The 26030-nt window shown below is 42.2% G+C and overlaps 1 protein-coding gene across 2 annotated transcripts; it reads left to right on the forward strand.

The window, feature by feature from the left end:
• Window positions 1-6252: 6252 nt before the first annotated feature.
• IFGGC1 (interferon-gamma-inducible GTPase 10) lies at window positions 6253-21575 on the forward strand. 2 transcript variants are annotated; one of them, XM_023552064.2, is made up of 4 exons: window positions 6257-6565; window positions 6990-7186; window positions 8937-9066; window positions 18137-21575. In XM_023552064.2, the coding sequence occupies exon 4, from the start codon at window positions 18157-18159 to the stop codon at window positions 19399-19401; it is 1245 nt and encodes a 414-aa protein (XP_023407832.1). In that variant the 5' UTR covers window positions 6257-6565; window positions 6990-7186; window positions 8937-9066; window positions 18137-18156; the 3' UTR covers window positions 19402-21575. The 2 variants fall into 2 exon arrangements, with proteins under 2 accessions (XP_003404960.1, XP_023407832.1); XM_003404912.3 differs by lacking the exon at window positions 8937-9066 and having other exon boundaries at window positions 6253-6565.
• The last annotated feature ends 4455 nt before the right edge of the window (window positions 21576-26030 follow it).

Raw genomic sequence — 26030 nt, forward strand, 5'->3', positions numbered from 1 at the left:
ACCACAGCTAGTGAGAGAGGGATCCAAGATTTGAACCCAGGAGTGTGATTCCATGTTTCTGTCTGAACAGGAGAGGAAGATGATCCTGTTTAACTCCAAATCTCCAGTTTCATGGGCTGATTACAGCAAATGCTGAAGTCCTTCCCTTGGAGACATCTTAGTCTAATTATTGTCATCACTTGCAATTTAATCCTTTCCAGGTGCCCCTTCCCTAGTTTTGACAGGGAATGGAAACCACCACTTTCTGTTACCCCCCATCCCACCACTCACTCATTTGCAATTGTAAGGAAAATTACCATGAAGTGTCCTTACCTCTCAGAACCTGTTATAGGGGATTTACACCCATTAAGAGATGGATGTGCCTAATGGAATGGTCAGAGAAATGTCCAGAGTTCAGAGTGAGGGAAGAGAGTGAGAAAAACCACCATCACAGATCCCTCTGCATCAGAACCATAAGACCCTATGGCCTGAGCCCACAGTAAGTCTTCAAAGTCCTCCCCCTGGGATTCCCTGGGAAAGACCTGTGGGTCCAAGGGACAGCTGGGGTGATGCCCCCCACCTGAAGGAAGAGGAGGCGGTGGTGAGCTGGGTGAGGGACAAGTAGCATGATGGTATGGGATGCATGAAGGAGCAAAGTTGGTCAAACATGAGGAGATGGAGCCCTGGGCTAAGTTCAAGCTGGGGAGGCTTTCTGGAATGGGCAGGTGGCAAGCTGAAAGGGAGCTCTGCGATGTCAGGATAACCTTCTTGTCCTTAAGCCCAACTGCATTTATTTTTGCCTCTGTTCAGTCAGGTTAAAGTTCTGTATAGATAGCACTTGTGCATTGTACAGTTTGCTCATGAGGATTATCTTGGAGAAAGAGGAAGTAGTGGTCAGGGGTGGTCAGAGGAAATAATAAAGTATGAAAGTTTTTTTCGTATCTTCTTAATTCCCTAAGAATGCCTCTTCCCTGCCTTGGTATCCTCAGCCTTCCTCAATTTCTGTTTTGGTCCCTTCCCAAAAAACAGCCAGGTTTTTAGTCAATGGTCACTCAAGGGGCATGAAGGTCCTGAGAGGCCTCACAGCTGTCCAGGACCAAGAATTCAGTCTTCTGGGAGAGTTCCAGGCTTGCTGCTCCAGCTGTGCACAGGAGGTTTTCTTCTAACACTGGTACAAACTATGGCTTCTGCTTCTATCTGAGGCTACTCCTTTGCAGTGATAAAACAGGCTTAGTGTTCTTGCCAGAGATTTCCAGGGGGCCATGCCAGTCAGAAAGGAGAATAGGTGGGTGGGCAGAAGCCCCTGAATCATTCTCCCTGGTTTGTCTAAATCTGATCACAACCCACCCCATGCACTCATTTCACCTTGACTTCTTCTCTGACAGATCAAGTGAAAAAATAGTCTCCCAAATACATTACGAGTTCCAAAAGCCCCTCTGTCTTTCATGCTACGAACAGTGACATAGTTCTAGTTTCTCATAGTTTGTAATAAAGATTTGATGACTAGGAAGGGATCAGACTTGTAACAGTAATCTAATAATTTTCCTTCTTCTATCCCTGTTAATAACTTAACAGAGCTCATCTGGTCCATGAGCACAGAACAAATTAATATTGAAAATGCTGTAATATGTATGAATTCAGAAGCCTCTTTTGACCTTCCCTGGGTTTCCATAAGACTTGTGATATTGGCCATATCTTGGGGATGAGTAGCTTCTCAAATTCTCTACTCTCTTTCAAGGTAGTGATTAAAGAATTGATCATTATTCCATCACAAAAATCTAGCTGCTCCAGTGTCCCCAAGTCACCAGGTGTTAGGGACTGATTCAAAGAAGACAATTCTCTGCTCCTACTGTGGCCTGGCAAGGCTGTTTCACACTCTCACAGTCAGTCTGTGCACATATTTATACAAACTCACATTGAAGCATGTTCACATTCCCGCACATATGCACTCATGCTTGGTGTGCAGACACACTCATACTCAGTGTTTGTATACACATAGACTCACTCATACAGATTTACACATGTTAACATACCCACTGTCACTCATGCATGGTGTGTACACACAGAGAGACACAGAGAAACACATACACAAACCTAAAATGACAATATCAAAAAACAATTTGCCTTTGAGCTCCTCTACACTCTAATCTGTTCAACTCCATTCCATTTCATTCCGTTAGCTATTTTTTTTAATGCTGGTCATAATCAGCTAAATAGTCTTGATGATCCAAGACATGTAGAATGAAGAACACGGTTTAGAGGATTCCCCATGCAGGGTTCCATGCAGTTCATGCCAGACTCAACTCTCCTCTGCCCCAAACACAGAGACTCATAGAGAAGTGAAACCTTGCCTTGGCTCAGATGTGGAGTCTGGTGCTTGTTCTAGGAAGATGGTGGAAAAGTCCCTCCCATACCTTGTTAACATCACCTACGAAGGAAATATCTGGTACCCTGCAGCAGAGACAGTTTTCTCCACTAAACTTTTTATAAACATTTGAATTGAGAGGGACTAAAATGGCAGTGGAGCCCTGGTGGTGTGGTGGTTAAGAGGTTGGTTGCTAACCGAAAGGGTCTTTGGTTTAAAAGGGTAGTTAGACCCCTCATCCCTGAATCCGTACCCTCAGGTCCCTCTTCGCTGAGTGGTCCACCCTGGGCACTTGTTCTTTATGTTTCTATGATGCTCACAAATCACGTAAGGTATAAGTCACTATTATGCTTTCAAAACACATATATATAAGCACTCATAATATGAATTTAGAAATAGAAATATGTCTACTTTGTGAATCTCTTTAATGATCAACTGTAAGTCATTAGAAAGTTATTTAGAAATGTTTTGAACTTAGATGTATAAACATAGAAGTATGTGAAGAATAAGGTAAACAAACTTTAAGTTGACTTTGACCTGGTGTGCTGTGGTAAAAGAAACATAAGACAGTTAATTCTTATAAACTAGCTGTGAGACATAAGTCTAAACAACCCCCCTAATCTCCAACCTTGTAGAAAAAATTAGACTTTCAACTAATCACTAACCCGGGAGAGAAGATGTAACAAATTATTCTTTGACGTCATACTGGCCCTTTCCATGTGAGGCCAATGTGAGAAATTTGTATATAAGCACTGAACTTCTGCTCACTCACTGAAAGAAGGCAGAGATGGTGTCTCCCTCTAGAGTCTCTCTCTTAAAACTGAGACTCGAAACTGAGATTCTGTCCACCACCACCGACTTGGACCCTAGCTACAACAGACCTCTGCCAAGTTCAATCCATGGTTAAGCCTTCCACCCTAGACTACTTCTTAAAGGTAAATGCCTGAACTCTAAAGATTTGGACTCTAACCACTGAACTAACATTGTAATTGTTAATTCTAATTCTTTAGTTTGAAATTAATATCTTGAGGTCTTACTTGTGTCCTTGCCATGACTAACTTGCAGTAAACTAAACTAGTTTATGCATGACAAATCTGAGTATTTCTTTATTTAAATCTTAAAACCTACAGGACAACACTGATATACTCTCACAATTCCAGGCTATCCCAGCCATTACCTGAGGCTGGTTCTGATCTCAGGAGGCCATCACCATGCTGAGACTCAAGAGACTTTGTTAGGTGTCAGGGATCCACCTTTTAATGTCTTTACATTAGCACAGTGACTATTCAAGTTGCCATCTTAGATGGCCTCTCATTTACCAGCTCCTAGAAACAGGGTGGGGACCATGATCAGAAGTCAGCAGAAACTTCCTGGAATGTTACCCCTTTCCAGGAAAAAGGTTCTTTGCCCTCCCAGGCTGAGGCATTTCCCTCTGGCACCATCCAATCCACGCACAGTTGGCTGAGGAAAGACAGGATTGAGTTGTGGAAAGTTGGCATTGTTGTTGGAAGGCAAAGAGACACCAAGAGAAGGGGAACTTGAAAACCATAGTGGGATCATCCAGGATTTCCTTTCCAAGTCAAATACTCAGCACCACTCATGCTCACTGCTCTGCTCTTTCTAAATCTAAATCCTTCTGCCTGGACTCCAAAGCCCCAAGGAGAGGGATCTCAATAAGGTGCAGGTTTCAGTTTCTACATCCAGAAATTAGGTTAATTCCATGGCACACACAGGGTTTCACACTCTTCATCCTAAAGGTGAGGCTTACTGGGGGAATTTTCACAGAGATGGACCCCGTTCCAGCCTAGTTCAAGGCCAGACTGAGATTGGCCTCTGCCACCTCCAGAGCTCTAATATTGGCTGAGTTATGTGCAATGTCAACATTAAATCCCCAGAAAGGCCTGTCCCACAGATAAGTGCTCAGGGTGTCAGTGCAGACTCTTAGGTTGAAAGTAGTATGGTGGCAGGATAAAATATAAAATCATAAGCATGGCCTGTAAGACCTTCCGTGGTCCAGTCTCTGTACACTGACCTGAGGGCTGCCTTCCCACTCATCCTAGCCTCACTGCTCCATCCACAGGGGCTTCTCCCAGCATCTTGTTTGCCCTGATTTTTTCCTGTGCCTTGCCCTTCACAACTGTTGCTCCAGCTGTCTGGAAAAGCCCTTCACATGGCTGTGCCTCCTCATCCCCCACCATGGCCTTGAGGAGACCCCCTTCCACAGAACCCCACAGTCACAAGACCTGTTACCTGCTCCTCTCTGCAGCACTGTCTATACCTGGGATGACCTAATCCAACACACTTAGTCGTTTTGCTAATGTCTGAGATGTGCACTAGGCTACAAACCAACAACCGTAGGCACTTGCCTGTGCTGTTCACTCCGTACCCTCAGATTCTGGCCATGCACTGACTGGCCCACAGGCAGACATGAGAAGGTGGAGGATTGGATCCCAGCACTACTCACCACTTGCTATGAAACCTAGGGCAAGCACTGGACCTCTCAGAGATTCTCCTTCCCTCAGCCTATAATGGGAGCATCCAGAAAAGCTCCCCAGGACATTTGAGAACTGTGGAGAGACACCCCGGGAAGTGAGACTGTGTGACTCTAACAGAATGATAGAGGAGGTCTGTTTCTGGAGAATGACCAGACACCCCAAAATGCTGATTCCAAGCTGTGAAGCCTTATGCAGCTCAGGGATTTTGAAACTGGCTCTACCACCTATGACTTCCTTGCCTGGATCAGGAAGGACAGCTGACAGGTTGAGAAGGATGGAAGAGTCACTTTAGGAAGCACTTTTTATGGGAGTGTGCTTTCAACTTATGCCAACAATAAAGAAGGCAGGGAAGAACCCAGTAGGGTGGACCTGTGTTTCTAGATCGAGATGACCTCAGCAGAAGGAGGCTGCAGCGTCCCCACCTGTTGCAGAGACCAAGGAGGGGATAGGAGGCCCTAGGTTTGTCTTTGGCTATCCCGGAGATCCCAATAGGGATGTCTGAGGGAGCCTCCATGTTCCCTCCTACATGAGGGTCAAAGGAACATTCACCACCCAAAGGGCATCAAGGGCTGACAGGCCGCAACTGTACCAAGTGAGTGAGTCCTTTCCTGCATTTATAGTTCTGTCTTCCCAACCCCTATAAGGTGGGAGGACTAGAGGAAGAAACATAGGAGAAGCTGATTCTTCTCTTGTTCATACTGAAATTTTCTCAGCGTGGGGTGGAACTTAGCTGGTGTAAGGAGATTTAAACTTTATATGGGTCTGAGGTTATTTATTAGACTGATTGCACTCCTGGTTACCTGAATGTGAACAGGAGACAGAATACTTCCTGAGCATGGCTAGAGAAGCACTGAGACCTATGTCACATTTCCACAGAGGAGTGGGGAGGAAGGCAACTCCCTAGTGGAGCTGCAACGCAGGGGCAATGATGAGAAGGAATCATGCCACAGTCAGAGGTTCCACAGCAGACTCCCCAGTTCCCTCCATTGTTCCTATGGTACCAAGTGGCTGCTTCTCCCTCCAAAGCTCAGTGAATAGGAGCAGGGGAGGCAGAGGAAAGCTCACCAGCCCCGCACTTCCTGTGGAGGTAAAAGACCTCGAGGGCTGGCAGTGAGGGCAAGAGGGGGCTCCCTGGCATTGCACAGGCCCCGAAATCTTGTTCCAGGACCCTGAGCACAAACTCTGCTTATTGAAGACTCCTGCAGTACTTAGGGTCTCAGCGAGTGACTTCTTGTTCTCAACTCTCCCTGAACCACAAAAATAGTGAACTTTAAGATGACAACCCAGGTAGTCAAGGTGCCTGTCACTTTCTTTTCCTAGAAATGACTATATTTTGGGGAAGGGAAATAAACATGAGCTGCTTTCACTTTCTTATTCTTGTTAGTACATGGTGGTTTCTAGAAAAAGCCAGAGTCCCTCTCTCCTCCCTCTTTTCCCTAAGAGGTCAGCCCGTCTCTAAGGTCTGGGGTGGAGCCAGGATAGTACAAATACCCTACATATTTTGGTCTAGCCTTCTTGAGACGGACGTGGAACAATTTCTGTGTCTGTTCTCTCTGTGGTGGCTACACAGGCAAAGAGGATCCTGGTAACAAGGAAGGGACCGTACCTTTAGAGGGAATGTTCAGAACCTTAGGTCTCAATGACAGCAGAATTCAGGCTCAGGATTTTGGCTCATTCAAGGGGAGCTGGCCTCAGGCTCCAGCACTGATCTTCCTCACAGGAATGGGTGAGTATCATGGCACTTGGGTCAAATCCATCTCTGTATTCTGTTGCTTTAACAGCTAAGTTATGGTCATTTGTTAAGGCAGCAATAAAACTCATACACTCATAAGCATCCTCTGTGTCCAAGGCATATCACTGGGGTGGAGGGAGTGTTTCTCCTGATGCCCATGGGTCTCATACAGCCATATGAAAATAGAAAGCTGTCTCAAAGTGGTGACTGTCACTGCAGGGAGTTCCACCATTGGGCATCTGGTAGTTGTCTCTCCTGGTTGCTGTGTAACTTGATTCACCTGGACACCCAGTTCAAGAATGGACAGGGACCGTATTGTCCAACTTTTGACTTCTCAGAGCCTCATGCTATGGTCCCAGGTGTTCTTTTCGGTTTTGGCAACTATTGATTTTACCGTTACTTCCCCTGTCTCTTGCAGGATCTCTTAGATGTATACATCTCTGATTGAGGACTTCCGTCAAGACGGTTTTCTTCGGGCCAAAACAACTGAGTGCTCATGGCACACTAGAGACAAGACTCACGAGTAAAGAAGCCATCTTGGAGGTCTAGCCCCCTCAAGACTTCAGGAGACTTCAGCACAGTCACCATCTGACTGCAAGGCGTAAAACACTTCAGGTACAAATCACATAACAGAACTCAGTCAACGCACAGCCCCCGGGGGAAAGTAAAACGTTGTTTTTTAGACCACATTGGAAAAATAATGAAGCATTATCTGCCTGCAAATACTATTGCTATACCCTCACATTTAAATGATAGTTTAGCTGAATTTAAGAGCTTAGATGTAAAGTTCTTTCTGTACTTCAAAAATATTGCTCCATTTTCTTCTTGCATTCAATATTGTTGTGGAGAAACCTGAGAGTGGTCTAATTCTTGTTGGTTTTAAGTGATCTGACCCTTCCCTATTAAAGCCCTTAGAACTTTCCTTTACATTTTACATTCTGATTTTCTCCATAATGTCTGAAGGTGTGGGTTCTTCCTTTCCCTTTCTTCAGACATCTCTGGCAACTTCTGAGACTTGTTTATTTCAATTTTCCAACAAACAAATCTTCAGCTATGTTCCACCTGCTGTTTTCTTTTCCTGGAATACCATTAAGCTCTTTTCTAATTTGTATCACATACTTTTTATTTGTTAGATCTGCAACCCTATGAACCTAGATTTGAGCAGTAGAAGTGAAGGCCAGATGGTCTCTTGCAGGCCAGCATCTACTTTCACCAGCTCCTCACCTCTCAGGCATTTGTTTAGCTGTTTTACTCCACCAGCACCTGTGACCTGGCTTGTCACCTGGCTGTCACTGTCAGTTTCTAGGGGAAGAGGCAGGCAATCACTCACTGTACCAAGACATGGCAGAGGGCGTGGGGTCACCTCTGAGAGGCTATCTGCTTTCATCTCGGGTACAGGCAATGGTGACTCAGGCCTGGGCAGTAGTGATAGGAATGGGGAGAAATGGTTGGATTTGGATAGACTTGGAAGGTTAAGTCAATGCAGAGTGTGAGAGAAAAAGGATTGTGAAGGAGACTCCTTGCAGATGGGAGGATGGCATTGCTGTTGCCTGAAATGGAGAAGACTGTGGAAGGAGCTAGCCTAGAAATGTTTGTGCTCTTCATAAAGGAGTGAAAAACAGCCTAGTTTCATTTTCATTTCTTATAAATGCAGCCCTGCACATTTGGCCAATTTCCCAGAAAGGTTGGGTGCGGGCGAGGCTGTGAGTCATTCCTGCTGCCTCACACACTTATCCTTGTTACCTAGACAGGGAAGGGGCTATATATAGTCCCTTTCTCTCTGCGGTGACCACGCAGGCACACAGGACTTGCATTTCGCTTGTGAGGCATTCCTGGGCCGAGCACTGCAGGGAACCCTTCACAAAATTCAGGATTTTCTGCCATTTCAGCAGGAATATTCAGGGCTCGCCTTTGACACCAGAAATCTCTTTTCTTCTTGTAGCTGGTGAGTGAGAAAATACATTGGACCTGTACCGACCGGAAACAGGCTTTGGTGCCTGAGGGGGATGAGAGCAGGAAGGGCAGGTGGAGAGCTGTGATTCCATCCAAACAGATCAGGCCCCCTCTGCAGGTGGCTCAGGGGGTGAGGGGATGGCAGAGAAGCCACTTGGGCCAGGCAAGACGAGTCCTCAATGCTGCCTGGGAGGAAAACAAGACACCTAGGTGCATGTGTCTCAGCCTGGAGTTGTCTCTCATCCCCCCCTCCCAGAGTTCTTTGATCCTTCATCTGAAGGTGGGGTTAGTTAGAATTTCATGAAGGGCTGTTAAGAGGAGGAAATGAGAAATGACTGTATAGATACACATCTAAACATTTATCAGTGTGAATTTTTCACATTCCTTCTCATTTCTTTTCTCTCACATGCAGTGGGCACATTCTCAGAGGCTGGAAGACAAGGTTCTGGGGATCCTGCAAAGAGACTGTCTAAGCAACTCCAACCTGCTTGTCCCAGCAGAAAATAACAGTGAAGAGAAACTCACATATAACTTCAGCTGAGGTATAGAGTCTGAATTTCAGGGAAGGGCTCTTGTGTGATTGAAATTTTCTCAGGACATGAACTTTTTTTTTTTTTTTTAATTAACTTTTATTGAGCTTCAAGTGAACGTTTACAAATCAAGTCAGACTGTCACATATAAGTTTATATACACCTTACTCCGTTCTCCCACTTGCTCTCCCCCTAATGAGTCAGCCCTTCCAGTCTCTCCTTTCGTGACAATTTTGCCAGCTTCCAACTCTCTCTATCCTCCCATCCCCCCTCCAGACAGGAGATGCCAACACAGTCTCAAGTGACCACCTGATATAATTAGCTCACTCTTCATCAGCATCTCTCTCCTACCCACTGTCCAGTCCCTTTCATGTCTGCTGAGTTGTCTTTGGGAATGGTTCCAGGACATGAAGTTTTGATGTCTCCTTCCCCTCGTCCCCCAGACCTGTGCCATTCTGAGGTTCACTCTGCACCTTCCCAGTCTTGGATTTCTCTGGCCTTGTGTATTTGTCTTTCTCTTCTATCCAGCTCCTTGCTCACTGCTCAGCATGTCATTAGTCATCCCCAGGCCAGTCCCCTGAAGCCCCAAGCACTGTGGGGTGGGCAAACCCACTGAACCTGGTAAAAAGGAGCCCAGGGGGTGGGGAGAGCATGAAAAGCATTGCTAAGAGTTGATCTGCAGGGGGGTATAGGAGTTCCCTCCAAGTAAGCTTCTCTTTCTCATCTACTCAGTTACTCTTCTTCCCTATAAATCATGTGGAGGTGAGTGATTCTCTCTGCTTGTTACAAATGTAAGAGTCTTCCTATGACCTCCAAGGAGAAGGCTTATGTATGCCTCATCAGAATCTCGGCTTCATGCTCTCTGTGCATGTGGAGTCTTGAAAGGTGGGGATTTGCTTGGTTCCCTGTTCTCTGCCATTCAAACATATTCCATCTCTGTCCATGTAACAAGTATATACTGAGCATATTTGTCATGCATTTTTGTAGCCACAGGAGATAAAGAAGAAAACAGATCTGGCATGCTGGAAGAACAACAAGGTTGATGGGGACAAAGCAAAGTGAGGCAGAGGGGAGGATGGATGCAGGAGATGAATGCAGTCAGGGCACTGGAATCAGGTTGAGTCAGGCTTTGGAAGGAGTTTATCTTTCTCCTGAGTACGGCAGGAGCCTCTGGAGGGTTGTGAGCAGAGGGGAGTCTCATGGTCTGACTCCCTTATTAGAAGGGTCATTGGTGGCTATTACCAGCAAGACTATGGGGACTCAAGTGCAGAGCAGGATAACTTCTAGGAGGCTCTCTGTAATTATCCAAGGTAGAGAAGCTGGTGACTCAGGACTGGGTGGTAGCGGTGAAATGGGGAGAACTGGTTGAATTTGAGTACGCTTGGAAGGTTAAGCCAAAGTAGAGTATGACAGGATTGGGGGTGGGGGTTCCTCACATTTGGGAGGATGACATTGCTGTTGCCTGAAATGAAGATTGTGGAAGGAGCTAAACTTGAAGGGGTAGATTGTTCCAGAACTAGGTTTTAGTGGAGTTCATTTGGTCAAGATAATCTTAGACTTACAAGTGGGAGATGTTGAGTAAATAATGGAATATTTGGATATGGAGTTCAAGGGAGAGGCCTGGGTCAGAGCTATAAATATAATATGGGAGTTGTTTGGGGAGTTGGTAGCATATACCTGGTATTCGAATCATAGGACATGTTGATAGCCAAGGGAGTGAGTGTCGATACAGCAGAATTGGGACTGAGTCATAGACACCCCATATTTTAGGTCTCACATTGGAAGGAGATATATGCAAGGTACTGCTCGTTCAGCCTTACACATTTTCTGTTTTAAATAAAAAACTGGTATTTTGATTTTTCTTTCACAGTCAGAATGAAAGGGCTTCTCATTATTCAATTATCTTTCCTTTCTATGGCTTAAAGCTCAGTTTACAAATACATAAAAATCCTCTGTCTCCAGGCTGCAGTCCCTAATGGTAAGTGAACAGAACATTAAAATGGGATTACTCTCTCTTACTTTTGGCTGGGTCATGACGATTGTTGTTCCCTTTGATGACTGTCAAAGCCCTCACCAGTGTAGAAGTATAAAAAGTGTTGGGATGAGGGGCTTTGTGAAAGGAATATATTGGGGGACATGTCAGGGTGTCCCCCAAGTGCCCAGTGAGGGAGCTTTTTCTCAGCTGAAGCTCACACTGAGGGCTTAGATGGGAGCTCTGGGGAAGGAGTCAGAGGACAGTGCTGTTACAGGGCAGTGTACTGGTATCTGACACAAGCCTGAGAAATGTAAAAGTGAGTGTTGGGTTAGCCCAAAGAGAAAGAGCTGGTTGCAGAGTTTTCTGGGACAAAGTGTGGCCATATGGATCCCATGATTTCAATCTAGGCCAGCCCAGAAGAGAGCTGATGGAGTCACACCAAGTCCCTTCTAAAGAAGGGAACAGTCAGGAGGGTGAAGTTCAGGGGAGAGGTCTGGAGTATGAATGTGAGCCTGGGAGTTGTCTGTGAATATATGGCCTTCTAAACCTTGAGATTTGAAGAGATGCCTGGGGAGTGAATGGATGAAGAAAGAGTTTCCCAAAGGCTGCACGGAGGCATCTGCTCTTTAGAGTTACCCATAGGAAGACCCTATCTGTATAGAGCTGTAGGGCTCAACCCTCGCCCACTTTCTTTGCTGTGATGTGGCCCTGAATTGCCTGGTGTCTGTTTCTTGGGAAATGACAGATGCTACCCTTATAAAATTATTATTACCCTTATAAAATTATCTTGCCTTTTGTGACTTTGAGCTCATGTAAAAATAGCTCGTCCCTTTCCCCAACACATTCCTCTTCCCTTCATAGACCACCACAGTCTTTTGAATTGAGTAGTCAGTCCTCATTATTCACAGATTCTTTATTTTCTGAATTAGCCTAATCATTAAAATTTAATTTATTTAAGCCCAAAAATCAATACAGTACTTCCACAGTCACTCAGGGGCATGCACAGAGCAGTAATAAATTCAAATTGCCCAATGTTCATCTTTCCACCTGAGGTCAGTCAAGGCAACACGCTTGTTTCAGCTCACGTACCGAAGACAGTATCTTTTTCATAGATTTTAGTCATCGCCTTATTGAGACATTCCAAGAGCAGTTCCTGTGTCCTGTTCTCTGTGGTGACTACAAGAGCAGAAAGGACAAGGCACCAGGGCAGGGAAAAGAGAACAGACAGGAGGGAGAGTCCAGAACCTTAGATCTCAGTGACCACAGCATTCTGATCAAGGATTTGGGGCTCATTCAAGGGACAGCTGACCTCAGACTCCACACTTATCTTCCTTGTAGAAAAGAGTGAGGGCCATTGCTGTGGAATGGAATCCAGGCTGGGGACCACAGGGCCTTCAAGGGACAGGGAGGCAGGTAAGGGTAACTTCAAAGGAGAATGAGGCTTATTGGATGGATATGGAAAGCAGTTGCTGGAGGTTTTCAGTCTACATGTAGCCTGTCTTTGAAGATGCCATTTGCAAATAGGCTTTACCTGGACCAGTCTGGCATAAGATATTCCCTTTTGGAGTCAGGCTGGTGTAATAGCTGCAAATGTTTACCTGCTTTGGAGTTCACTTATATCAAAGTCCAATGTTGTCCCCCTTCTTGAAAGAAAATAAGAGCCTCCTGTCCCTTACACTGGAATTGGTGTGAGAAAATGAATTGTGAATCCCAGTCTTCCTCCCACTGAGAGATTTGGGACTTGTGGTCCCCACTTTGGGCCCCAATGTCTTTGGATGTACAACAGCAATGACACTTCTCAGGACAAGTGTCCTGTGGTCTGCACAGCCCCATGCAGGTCATTCATGATGAGGGTCTCCAGATCTCTCTCTGCCACTGCTCAGCACCCCTCAGCCACCCCAAAACAAGTCTCAAGGGTTTCACCAGTCCCTCTGCCCACCACGATTTTTTTTTTTTTTTTTTTTTGCTACAGTCGGCATTTGCAAAAAAAAAAAAACAGGAAAACTGTATGTGCATTAGATTTGCCATTTTTGGAAGGAGAGGTAAGAGCAGAGTTGGTGAGAGTGAGGGTCAGATGCAGCAGCCAGCTAAGAGAGGGGTGACCAAGAGGAGAGGTCTTTCATGGAAAGTGGGGATTGAAGGGAGAAACCTGAGGTGTTTATCTGATGATAAGGCCATGGCCAGGGAAGGTCTCAGAGAGAGGGGAGCTGGCGTCTGGTAGATGAATAATTGCCCTAGAAGAAGGCAGAGGTCTTGGGTCTTCCTGCCCCAGCCGGTGTCCAAGGCTGTTCCACCGATTTGTGTCTGAGCCTCATTATCTGTAAAATGATTCCTCATTTCATTGAGACCTATTGAGAATCAGTAATGCATGTGCAGGCACTGTAGAAGTTCTGAATAAATTAAGGTTCCTGGGTAGAGCTAAGTGTTGGTGTTTGACTATTAACCTGAAGGTTAACAGTTCGAATCCACCCAGCAGCACCACAGAAGAAAGGCTTGGCAATCTGCTTCCATAAAGATTGCAATCAAGAAAACCCTATGGAGCAGTCCTACTCTGTAACACATGGGGTGGCCATAAGTCAGAATTGACTAGACGACAAGGATTTTATAGTCCTATTATTGTTCTATTGTTCTAGCTGAGGCTTAGTTAAAGGCACAGAAGAAAGTGCCCTTAACCAGCACAAGGAGAGAGTGGTCAGTAAGTAGTCAGGAGGACAAGGGCAGGTATGCTGTGCCTTTGGGCCTCTCACACACGGGACATGGAGAAAGGAATGGACAGAGGCAAGGTTTACTTCCCCTACCTGGAAGCCAGGCTCTTCCATCCTAGCTTCTTTCAGTCATTGACTCTTTTCTATTCTTATCTCTACAGGTCTCTGACTTTGCCTAGGTATCCATGGGTGATATTCAAAATATTTATGTAACAGGTTTCACCTGAGCTTAGACCCACAGAACCATTTCCCCACCAATGAATACCAGAAGCTTGCATGTCCTCTCTATGGGGGACACTCAGTGAAGATGTTTTCTGTTATCAGTGGACCCTGGCACAATATAGCTTCCCAGACCTGCTTCTGCAGAAACTGTGATTCAACTGCCCAAATTCTTAAGGGGGAGAGAGGCAAAAGGAAAGAGAGCAACAGAGAGTGAGAGAGAGGAATGAGAGATCTCTGGTGATTTCTGGTCAGACAACTCTTTGGTCTTGAGTTGGGTTCCCCCCAAGTTTGATCTGACATGTCAAAGAAGACAAAGCTCTGAAAATATGCGTCTATCTCCTTCCAGAGGCCTTAGGCCAGAAGCAATGAAAGTCACATAAGTACATTATTTGATATATTCCATAATTCCAAGAATAGGCTTAAGCTTTCTGTTCAACTACTTGAAAATCTAAGAAGTGTCCTGTATGTGTCAAGTACTAAACTACGGCCTTTTGGTGTGGCAATTAAAGGAAAATCATGATCCCAGATTCTTCTGGGTCCTCCCTTTCCTTAAGAATTGTTTGATAAAACTCCCAGATTTGGAGTCAGGTTCTCCAGAGCAACAGAACCAATAGGAGGTAGATATGTAGATATAACTGGTTCCCTTCTAGTCTGCTGCAACTCACAGGCGAGTTTTCAGAAGTTGATTACCAGGACTTTCTTCTGAGGCGTCTCTGGGTGGTATTAAAGCTCCTACATTTCAGTTAGCAGCTGAGCACATTAACCATTTATACCACCCAGGGACTCCATATATTTATAGATGATAGACAGATAGATAGATGGTAAGTAAATAGAGAGAGAGATAGGTAGATAGAGAGAGAGATAGATACATAGAGAGAGAGAGAGATTAGATGGATGATGGATAGATGGATAGATCAACCAATCGATCGATCTATCTATCGATAGAAAGATTAGATAGACAGATGATAGATGATGGATCCATGGATTGATCGGTAGATGGATCAGTAGATGGATCGGTAGATGGATCCACGATGGATCCATGATGGATCCATGATGGATCGATAGACAGATAGATAGACAGACAGACAGATAGACAGATAGATAGATAGGTAAGGTCAGCTGGTCAGTCATAGGTAGGTAGGCAAGTAGATAGACACGTAGATAGGTATACAGATAGATTTTAAGGAAGTGACTCATGAGTTAATGAGGGCTGGCCAGTCCAAAATCCAAAAAGGCAGGAGGCAGGCTGTAAGCTGCAGCATTCTTGATTCAGAATTCAGTAGGCCAAGCTGCAGGCTAGAGAAGCTCAGGCAGTTTTACGTTACAGCCTTGAGGCAGAATTCCTTCTTTTCCTGGAAATTTCAGTGTTTGCTCTTAACACCTTTAACTGATTGGATGAGGCTCACCTACATTATGAAAGGTAACCTCCTTTTTTTAGAGTCAACTGATTGAAATTTTTAATCACATCTACCAAATACCTTCAAGCAACATCTAGACTAGTATTTGACCAAACAACTGGGCGCCATGGCCTAGCCAAATTGACAGATAAAAATCGTGTTTGCAAGTGGGATTCAGGCTTTCCAGAGCCCAACTATGGTGTATCTGAATGCCTTACCATAAGTGAAAGCCACACTAGTAGTAGTTACAATCGTTTTCCCAAACTAATAGCAGACATTAGCTTGGAAAGATCCAGTTCTGGGAAGACTGAGGAAAACAGGCAAGCTCAAGTTCTGCTGCTGAGTGCAGTTTAGAGACAGATTTTGAAAAGTAACCCTGTGTCAAATTTAAGAAGTAACTTGATATGATTTCGTAAAGTAGATTCTCACTAAGTTCCACAGATGGTTCGTTAAACTCTCCAGCTCCGAGGTCTCCAAATTTCTTAATTCAGAAGGCAGAGAAAAATAATAAAATAGAATCATTCATGGCTTACATGAAATTTTGAGAAGCAGATTTTTTTTTTTTTTAATTCCTAACACTCATCCCACCCATAACATTTAATAGCAAGATCAGGCTGTGGGATGACTAAGAAGTTAAGGGAGTGAGTGGCGGGTGGGTACCTTGAGGGTCATTCTTCTGCAAAGTTTAGTTCTGGGTAGTTCTGGGCAAACGTCATGTTCTGCATGCCTGTGAGTGGAAGGAAGACTTGGGAAGACAGTGAGGACTGGACTGTGCTTGTGGGAGGGAGAGAGAGGACACACTTGGACGAGAGAGGAGGCTGGTCTTTGGCAAGCAGAGGAGGATGCTTTTGTCTAAAGACAGGTTTTCTTTTTATGAGGAAGTTGTAACAAAATTTGGAGTGAACAGAAAGATTATAGGGTGTCTCCACTATGCAAAGCTCAATGCACACACCCTTTTGGGTTTCCTGAGTCACTAGAGTCTGTAAGTTTTTAGTAACTGGGAGCAATGTGAAATTATTCTCTTCCATATGCATGCAAAGAAACCCTGGTGGCATAGTAGCTAAGAGCTACAGCTGCTAACCAAAAGGTCAGCAGTTTGAATCCACCAGGCACTCTTCGGGAACTCTATGGGGCAGCTCTACTGTGTTCTATAGAGTCGCTATGAATTGGAATTGACTCGACGGCAATGGGTTTGGTTTTTGGGTTTTTTTTTTTTTTTAGGCATGCAAATAAAATCTGTGCAGGCTAAACTGATATACCTCTTCCATTGTAGAAGAAGGCAATTTTGCTTCCATTTTCACATTCATTTCAATAATTCTTGAGCTATTAATGTTTCTGTTCTTTGGGATTCTCCTTATCAGTTGTAACATCTGCCTTGTTTCTTCATTAATAATGAGTAAATAAAATCCTTAGCATATGTGCACTGTATATTTATATAAGAGTCATAATTTTATCTCCTTTTGAAAATTGCCCTTTAAGAAAGTGAAGCGGGTGGTGGGCAGTGAGCAGGCTCCAACTGTAAAAAACTTGATGGTAGACCCTGCGACTACTCTATGTGTATAATTTTTTGTAATCCACAGCTTCCTATATCATCTTCCTTGCTCATCATGAAAGAATATAAGGCTGCATCAATATATAGCAATAATTTTCTTGAATTGCCTCAGTTTAATCAGATATCCGTGTTTCCAAACCGTCCTGTATTTAATACAGAAAACTAGAGGTTCTGTTTACCTCCTAGACCACTTCCTGTCACATGTCCTAAAGTCCACAAAAACTAATCTATGAAGTGCGGTAGACAGGCTTTAAGCTGTGGTGCAGCAGTTATAACTACAAGAATTTATGTGCTTGTTTATGTCCCTCATAGAGCATACCTCCTGGGGAGCAGGATAACTAAGGGGCTTGTCTCTGTCTCCTGTCTTCTCCCTCAAGACTCGTCCTGCCCCCTGATTTCCTGCAGGGCAGGGAAAGTGAGGTCTGCCTGGAAGTCTTCTGTGCTCACTATTGTGCTGGCCTGAGGAATGAAAGGGTGCTGGGCTCTGTGTTGAGGTTTCAAAAAAACACATATATAGTCTATATTAGTTAACTATTGCTGCTGTAACAAATTTTCACAAGCTTAGTGGCTTAAAATAACAGAAATTTATGCTCTTGCAGTACTGGAAGTCAGGAGACCAGAATGAATCTTAGTGATTTAAAATCAAGATGTTAACAGGACTGGATTCTTCCGGAAACTCTAGAGGACAATCCATTTCTGTGTCTTTTCTAGTTTCTTTAGGCCACCCACATTTCTTGGCTTTTGACCCCTTCCTCCATCTTCATAGTACATCTCTCCAACCTCTGGTTCCATCATTCCATCTACTCCTTCTACCTGTGACCTTCTTTCCTCCCTTTTATAAAACATCCTTGTGATTATATTGAGCCCAGGATAATGTTCCCATCTCAAGAACTTTAACTTAATCACATCAGCAAAGTCTCTTTAGCCATGTAAGGTAAATATTCGCAGGGTCTGGTGATTAGGACGAGGAGAACTTTGGAGGCCATTATTCTACCACACTGTCAGAGAGGCTGACTCCTGGAGTATAGAAATAATCAGCATAGGAAATGGGTAGTCTCTTCCACGGAAGTGGAAAGTAAAGTCTCAGGGAAAATGAGTTAGTCAAAGTAATATGGATAAGTGTGCTATAATGGAACTGGGCATTTGAGACCACTACATTTTCCAAGCAGACCTTATGTTTAGTTCTGCTCCTTCATTCACCTGAACTCCATATCCTCTTTACTTTTCCCAGACCTCCCACAGTTAACTGCCATGGATCAGTTTATCTCAACTTTCCTAACAGAAAAGAAGTTTCAGCAACTGTCTTCTGAATTTCCCCGTTACTACTCCACATTAATCAATAACACAGGAGGCATCCTCTCTCAAGAAACCCTGAAGGGTATTCAAGCAGACCTTCGGGAGGGGAAGCTAAAAGATATGGTTGAAAAGATTCAGAAATCACTTGTGGAAGCACAGAATGCTCCCCTGGATGTGGCTGTGATAGGGGAGTCTGGCGTTGGGAAGTCCAGTTTCATCAATGCCCTGAGAGGGCTGAGTCACGAAGAGAAGGAGTCTGCTAGTGTTGGGGTTGTGGAGACTACCAAGGAGAAAACTCCCTATCAACATCCAAAATATCCCAAAGTGACCTTCTGGGACTTGCCTGGAAGTGGAACCCCCAATTTCCTTCCAGAGACTTATCTAGAAACAGTGGAGTTTGCCAAATATGACTTCTTCATTATCATTTCTTCTACTCGTTTCACCTATAGTGATGCTCTACTGGCTCAGAAAATCAAGAATGACGGAAAAAAATTCTACTTTGTTAGAACCAAGGTGGACAATGATTTATATAATGAAGAGAGAAGCAAACCCAAGTCCTTCAAAAAGGAGAGAGTCCTTCAGCAGATCAGAGACCACTGCCTGGCAAATCTCAGTCACATTGGTGTGCCTGAGCCATGCATCTTCTTGGTCTCCAACTTTGACCTGGCTGACTTTGATTTCCCAAGGCTGGAGGAGACACTGTTGATGGAGCTCCCTTCTCACAAGCGCCACACCTTTGCACTCCTGATCCCCTGCTTATCGGACTCTGCCATTGAAATGAAGAGAGATTTCTTCAAGGGGAAGATCTGGCTGGATGCCCTGAGTACAGCAGCTTTGGCCCTCATCCCCTTCATGCCATTTATCTATGGCTTTGATACCCCTGAACAGGAAAAGTGCTTGGGACTTTACCGAAGCCATTTTGGTCTGGATGATAAATCCATCAAAGAGATTGCCCAGAAGTTGGGCACACCTGAGCAGGAGATTAGAAGCTCCATCAAGTCCTTGGATTTTCAATCACTTGTGAAGGATGATGAAATAGTTGCAAAAGCCAAGAAATGTGTTGAGTCCTACTGCTCATTGAAGGGCGGTCTCCCATCTTCTGTCTTCCAGTTTGTCAAAGTCTACCTTCTACGTTTGAAATTCCTCAACACAGTGGCTGATGATGCCAAAATCATCTTGCAAAAGACTTTAGAGGGCTGAATTCTAAGAAAATGAGGGGGAGGAGGGGTGACTTGCTTCACTGAAGAATAAATGGGTCTCAGGTCCTGTGGCCTACGGATGGGGGGAGTCCTCTTCCTCTCAACACCCAAGCTAACTCTTCCATAAGGCGAAAGATGTCTTTCCAGAGGAAAAATGCTTATTGTTGTGCATGGGGATTTGACCATCCTGTATGTTGCTTGAATCACCATAGAAACACACCACATTCTTTCCATTAATTCCCATGTGCTATGAAGTATTCTGTACATGCATTTTTTACTCAGATAACAAACATTTAGTAGCAATTGAGATGGCTGTTATCCATTGACTTTCTTTTTTATTATTTTTTTTAATCTAGTCTTTTTTAAATGTCAATGAGCAAGATATTTGTCTACTATTTTGACAACTTTTTTTTTTTTTTTTTTTTTACAATTTCTCCATTTTTTTAACTCCCCATTCCATCTCCTCTATCCCTTGGTAGCCACTCATCTTCTTTTGTTTTAATGGTTTGTCTATTCTAGATTAAAAAAAAAAATCTTTTGTTTTAATGGTTTGGATAGTTCATACAAATTGAACCATATGATATTTGTCATGTTTTGTCTAGCTTATTTCACCTACCATAAAGTTTTCAAGGTTCATACATGTGGTGACATGAATCAGAGCTTCCTTTCTCTTTATAGCTGAACAGTGCTTCAACATATTGGTATATCATATATGGTTTAGTCATTCATTTCTAAGTAGACACTTGCATTGTTTCTGCCATTTACTGTTGTGAATAATGCTGCAATGAGCATTGGTATACATTTGTCTGTTTGAGTTGCTGCTTTCAATTCTTTTGGGTATATAACCAGGACTAGAATTGCTAAGTCATATATTTCTATGTTTAACTTTTTTAAGAATCACCAAATTGTTTTCCACAGTGACTGCACCCCTTTGCATTCCCACCAGCAGTGTATGAATATTTTAATTTCTCCACACTCTTGCCAACACTTGTTATTTCTCTCTTTTTTCTTTTTTTAATAACAGCTGTCTAGTGCCTGTGAAGTAGTATCTCACTGTGGTTTTGATTTGCATTTCTCTAATGGCTAAAGATGTTGAGCATCTTTTCATGTGTTTGTTGGCCGTTTGTGTATCTTCTTTGCATCATTTGCTGAAGAGACTATTCTTTCCCCGTCGAATGAATTTGGCAACAATTGGCCATAGATGTATAGGTTTATTTCTGGATTCTCAATTCTATTCCCTTGGTCTGTATGTATATCCTTAAACTAGTACCACACTATTTTGACTACTGTAGCTTTATAGTACTTTTTGAAATCAGGAAATGTGAGTTCTCTTGCTTTGTTCTTCTTTGTTGCTATTCTTTTGGCTATTTGGGGCCCACTGCAATTTCATATGAACATGAGGATCATTTTTTCTATTTCTGCAAAAAATGTTGTAATTTTAATAGGAATTGCATTGTATCAATAGATTGCTTTTGATAAAATGGACATCTTAAACAATATTAAGTCTTCTAATCCATGAACACAGAATGTCTTTCCATTTATTTAGGTACCCTCTAATTTTTTTCACCAGTGTTTCATAGTTTTCAGTGTAAAAGTCTTTCCCTCCTTGGTTAAATTTATTCCTAGGTATTTTATTCTTTTAGATGCTATTGTAAAAGGAATGATTTTCTTAATTTCCTTCTCAGATTGTTCATTGCTAGTGAAGAGAAACAACATATTTCTGAATGTTGACCTTCTACCCTGCCAATTTGCTGAATTTGTTTCTTACATCTAGTATCTTTCTTGGGGATTACTATATATGTATATATATGTGTATATATAGTATCACATCATCAGTGAATAGAGGTACGTTTTATTTCTTCTTTTCTGCTTTAGATGCCTTTTGTTTTTGTTTGTTGCCAAATTTCTCTGGCTAGAACTTCTAGTACAATGTTGAAGAGCAGTGGTAAAAGCAGGCATTGTTATCTTGTTCCTGATCTTAGGGAAAAGCTTTCAGTCTTTTTCCATTGAGTATGATGTTCATTGTGGGGTTTTCATAAATGCCCTTTAGCATGTTGAGGAATTTCCATTCTATTCTTAATTTGCTTTTATCATGAGGGGTGTTGGATTGTGCCAAATGGTTTCTCTAAAAAAAAAAAAACAAAAAAAAACCCTTGCTGTCAAGTCGATTCCAACTCATAGTGACCCTATAGGACAGAGTAGAACTGCTCCATAGGATTTCCAAGGAGCACCTGATGAATTTGAACTGCTGACCTTTTGGTTAGCAGCCGTAGCTCTTAACCAACAGGGTCTCCAATGGCTTCTCTATGTCAATTGATATGATTATATATTTTTTTCCTTCACTCTATTGATGTGGTGTATTTTCTTATGTTGAACCATCTTCCATCCCTCAGATAAATCCCACTTGGACATGGTGTATAATCCTTTTAATATCCTGTTGAATTGTTTGCTAGTATTTTGTTGAAAATATTTTCATCTACATTCATAAGGCATATTGGCCTGTAGTTTTATTTTCCCATGGTGTCTTCAGCTAGCTTTGTTATCAGATTAATGCTGGCCTCATAAAATGAGTCCACTCCTCTTCCAAGTTTTGGAAGAGTTTGAGAAGGATGGGTTTTAATTCTTTCTTAAATGTTTAGTAGAATTCACCAGTGAAGCCACATGGTCCTGGACTTTGTTTTCTTGAGAGGTTTTTGATTACTGATTCAATCTCTTCATATGTTGTACTCTATTAAGATTTTCTTTCTTCTTAATTCAGTTTAGGTAATGTGTTTCTAGAATTGTATCCATTTCATCTAAACTTTCCAGTTTGTTAGTATACAATTATCCATAATAGTCTCTTATAGTCCTTTTAATTTCAGTAAGGTTGGTAGTAATGTTGCCACTTTCATTTCTGATTTTAATTACTAGCATCTTCTCTTTCTCTCTTTTTTTTTTTTTTTTCTTTGTCAGTCTAGCTAGGGGTTTGCCAATTTTGGTCATCTTTCAAAGAACCAACTTTTGGTTTTGTTAATTCTATTGTTCTTCTATTCTCTATTTCATTTATCTCTGCTTAATCTTTATTATTTCTTTCCTGTGGTTGATTTGGGCTTCATTTGTTCTTCCTTTACTAGTTTCTCAAGATATAAAGTTAGGTTATTGATTTGGGCTCTTCTTTTTTCATGTAGATATCTACAGCTCTAAACTGCCATCTGTGCCTTCACTTCATCCAAGACCATTTGGTGTGTTGTGCTTTCATTCTTATATGTCTCTAAGTATTTTGTGATTTTCCTTGTGATTTGTTCTTTCATCCATTGGTTGTTATCTTTTGTTTAATTTCCTCATCCCTGTGATACTACCAGTTCTCCTTCAATTATTGATTTCTAGTTTCATTCCACCATTGTTGCAGAAGATGCTTTGCATGATTTCAGTCTTCTTAAACTTATTTAGGTTTGCTTTGTGATCTAACATAGGGTGTATCCTGGAGAATGATCCACGTGTTCTGGGAAAGAATGTATATTCTGGTGTACTTAGGTGAGGTGTTCTATAAATGTCCGTTGGGTCTAGTTAGTTTGTAGTACCATTTAGGGTCTCTATTTTCTTGTTGATCTTCTTTCTGGCTATTCTATCCATTCTTGAAAGTGGTGCGTTGAAGTCTCCAACTAATGTTTAGAATTGTCTATTTTTTTCCCTTCAGTTCTGTGTTTGCTTCATATTACTTGGGGGCTCTGCTGCTAGGTGTGTATGTATTTATAATTGTTATTTCTTCTTAATGAATTGATAATTTTATCATTATATAATGTTATTATTTGTCTCATAACAGTTTTGGCTTAAAGTCTATTTTGCTAGATATTAATATGGGCATCAAGCTCTCTTTTGGTTTCTCATTGTGTGGAACCTTTCACTTTCAATCTATTTGTGTCTTCTGATTTAAAATGGGTCACTTGTAGACAGCATACAGTTGGATCATATTTTCTTATCCATTCTGCCAATCCATGCCTTTTGGTTGGGGAATTCAATCCATTAACATTTAAAGCAATTATCGATGAAGAAGGACTTAATTCTGCCATGTTGCTATATATTTTCTGCGTGTCTTATACTTTTTTGGCCCCTTATTTCCTCAAATACTTCCTTTTTTATGTTTTTAGTTTAATTTTTGTGGTGAATAATTTTGAATCCCTTCTCATTTCTTTTCCTATACTTTTTTTTTTTTTTTTTAGCAATTTTCTTTGTGGTCACCAGGGAGATTACATTTACCATCCTAAATTTACAAAAACCTAGTTTACATTGATACAAACATAACTTCAATAACATACAAAGACTCTGTTCCTATAACACCCCTGCCACCCCTTTTATGTTGTAGATGTCGCAAATAACATCTTTATACGTTATAAATTCACTATCATATATTTGTAATTATTACTTGCACTTTATATTTTATCTTATATAAAACATAACAAATATACCAATAAAAAAAAAAGGGCTGCCATCAAGTGAATTCCAACTCATAGCAACCCTATAGGACAGAGTAGGGCTGCCCCATAGGGTTTCCAAGGAGTGGCTGGTGGATTCAAGCTGCCAACCTTTTGGTTAGCAACTGAGATCTTAACCACTGTGCCACCATAAAAAATATAGTTATCAACAAAAATACAGCAAACCTGGCCATTGTATTAGCCCTTGAAATTACCTTTACGAACATCTTTATTTCTTCACGCATCTTTGAGTTATTATCTAGTGTCCTTACCTTTCAAACTGAAGGACTCTTTTAAACAATTCTTCTAGGGTAGATCTAGCAGTAACAAACTCCTTCAGCTTTTCTATCTCTGGGAGTGTCTTGATTTCACCCTTATTTTCGACAGACAGTTTTGAATGACAGGTTTTTTGCTTCCCCATCCCCAAACTTTGAATTTAACATTCCACTTCCTTCTGGCCTTCATTGTTTCTGAGGAGAAAATGATACTGTCTTATTGGGACTCCCTTGTATGTGACAGTTCACTTTTCTCTTGATGCTTTCAAAATTCTCCCTGTATCTTTGGTTTTCAACAGTTTGATTACAATGTGTCTTGGCATGAATCTCCTGAATTTATCCTATTTGTAGTTCATTGAGCTTCTTGTATCAGCAAATTTATATATTTCATCAAATTTGGAAAGTATTTGGGCATTTTTTCTTTAAATATTCTTTCTGCCCTTTCTCTTTCTCCTCTTCTTCTGGGATTCCCTTAATGCATATATTGGCCCACTTAATGGTGTGCCATCGTTCTCTTATGGTCTGTTCATTTTTCTTTCTTTTCTTCTCATTGTGCCAGTTCAATTGTCCTAGCTTCAAGTTAACTGATTCTTTCTTCTGCCTTCTCAAATTTGCTATTTTTTTTTTTTACCCTCCTAGCTTCAAGTTAACTGATTCTTTCTTCTGCCTTCTCAAATTTGCTGTTTTTTTTTTTTTACCCTTTTTTAGTGAATTAATTCTCTGTAATTGTTTTTTCAGCTCCAGAATTTCTATTTGGTTTATTTTTATAATTTCTACCTCTTTGTTAATATTCTTATTCTGTTCATAATCATTTTCTAATTCTACATTAATTCCTTGTTCATATTTTCCTTTAGTTCTTTGAGCATATTTAAAACAATTGTTTTTAAAATCTGTACCTGGTTTTGTTCTAATACTAACTGCACACTCAGCACATCTTCCTCTGACCCTAACCACCCAGAGCTACAACAGGCCTCACAAGTTACAGGGCACAGTCCTCTAGACTGCCAAGTCTTCCCAAGGCTTTAGTGGCTAGCTGCAAACTTAGTGTTCCCATGATACATTCTGACCTGCGGGCTACAAGTTCAGAGGTTCCCTCTACCATTTAAGGATCGGTTAGGCACTTGACTACTAACCAAAATGTTGGTGATTCAAACCCACCAGCCACTCCATGGGAGAAAGACATGGCAGTCTGTTTCGGTAAAGATTATAGCCTTGGAAACCCTATGGGGCAGTTCTACTCTGTTCCATAGGGTCACTATAAATCAAGATTAACTCAAAGGCAATGGGTTCACTACCCCTCAGAATGCCAGCTGTAAATTTTGGGGCTCCCAGGGCCCCACTTGTAACCTGCTGGCTACAAATTCTGGGGTTCCCACTATTCCTTCAGGATACCATCCATATACTCAGAGATTCCCCAGTCCCCCTTACTCCTTACCTATGGGCTCCTATTAGTCCCTCAGGCTTGATAATTCGTTAGTATGACTCAAAGAACTCAGGAAACCACTATACTTAGGACTACAGTTTTATTATAGCAAAAAGGATACAGATGAAGAGATGCATACGGCAAGATTTAAGAGGGTTCATAATGAGGATCTTACATGTCCCAAAAGACACGGTATCTTCCCACTAGCATCAATATATATCATTAACCATGGGACATGGAGCCTTTATTGGGACCATGTCCCAGTGTTTATTGAGACCTCATTACACAGACATAGTTGATTGAATCATGCCCACATTCCCCTGAGGTTAGCTGATACTATGAGGTAGGTCTCTCTGACTTGGCCAACCCCCCTCCCAACCTGCCCAGTAGTCACTTCATTAGCATAACCTGTTAGATAAGTGTAGTCTGCAGTCCTCAACAAAAACACTTCAATCACTGGGGAAGTTCCAAGTTTTCACAA

This window comes from Loxodonta africana, chromosome 2, assembly GCF_030014295.1.
Source record: "Loxodonta africana isolate mLoxAfr1 chromosome 2, mLoxAfr1.hap2, whole genome shotgun sequence".
NCBI lineage: Eukaryota > Metazoa > Chordata > Mammalia > Proboscidea > Elephantidae > Loxodonta > Loxodonta africana.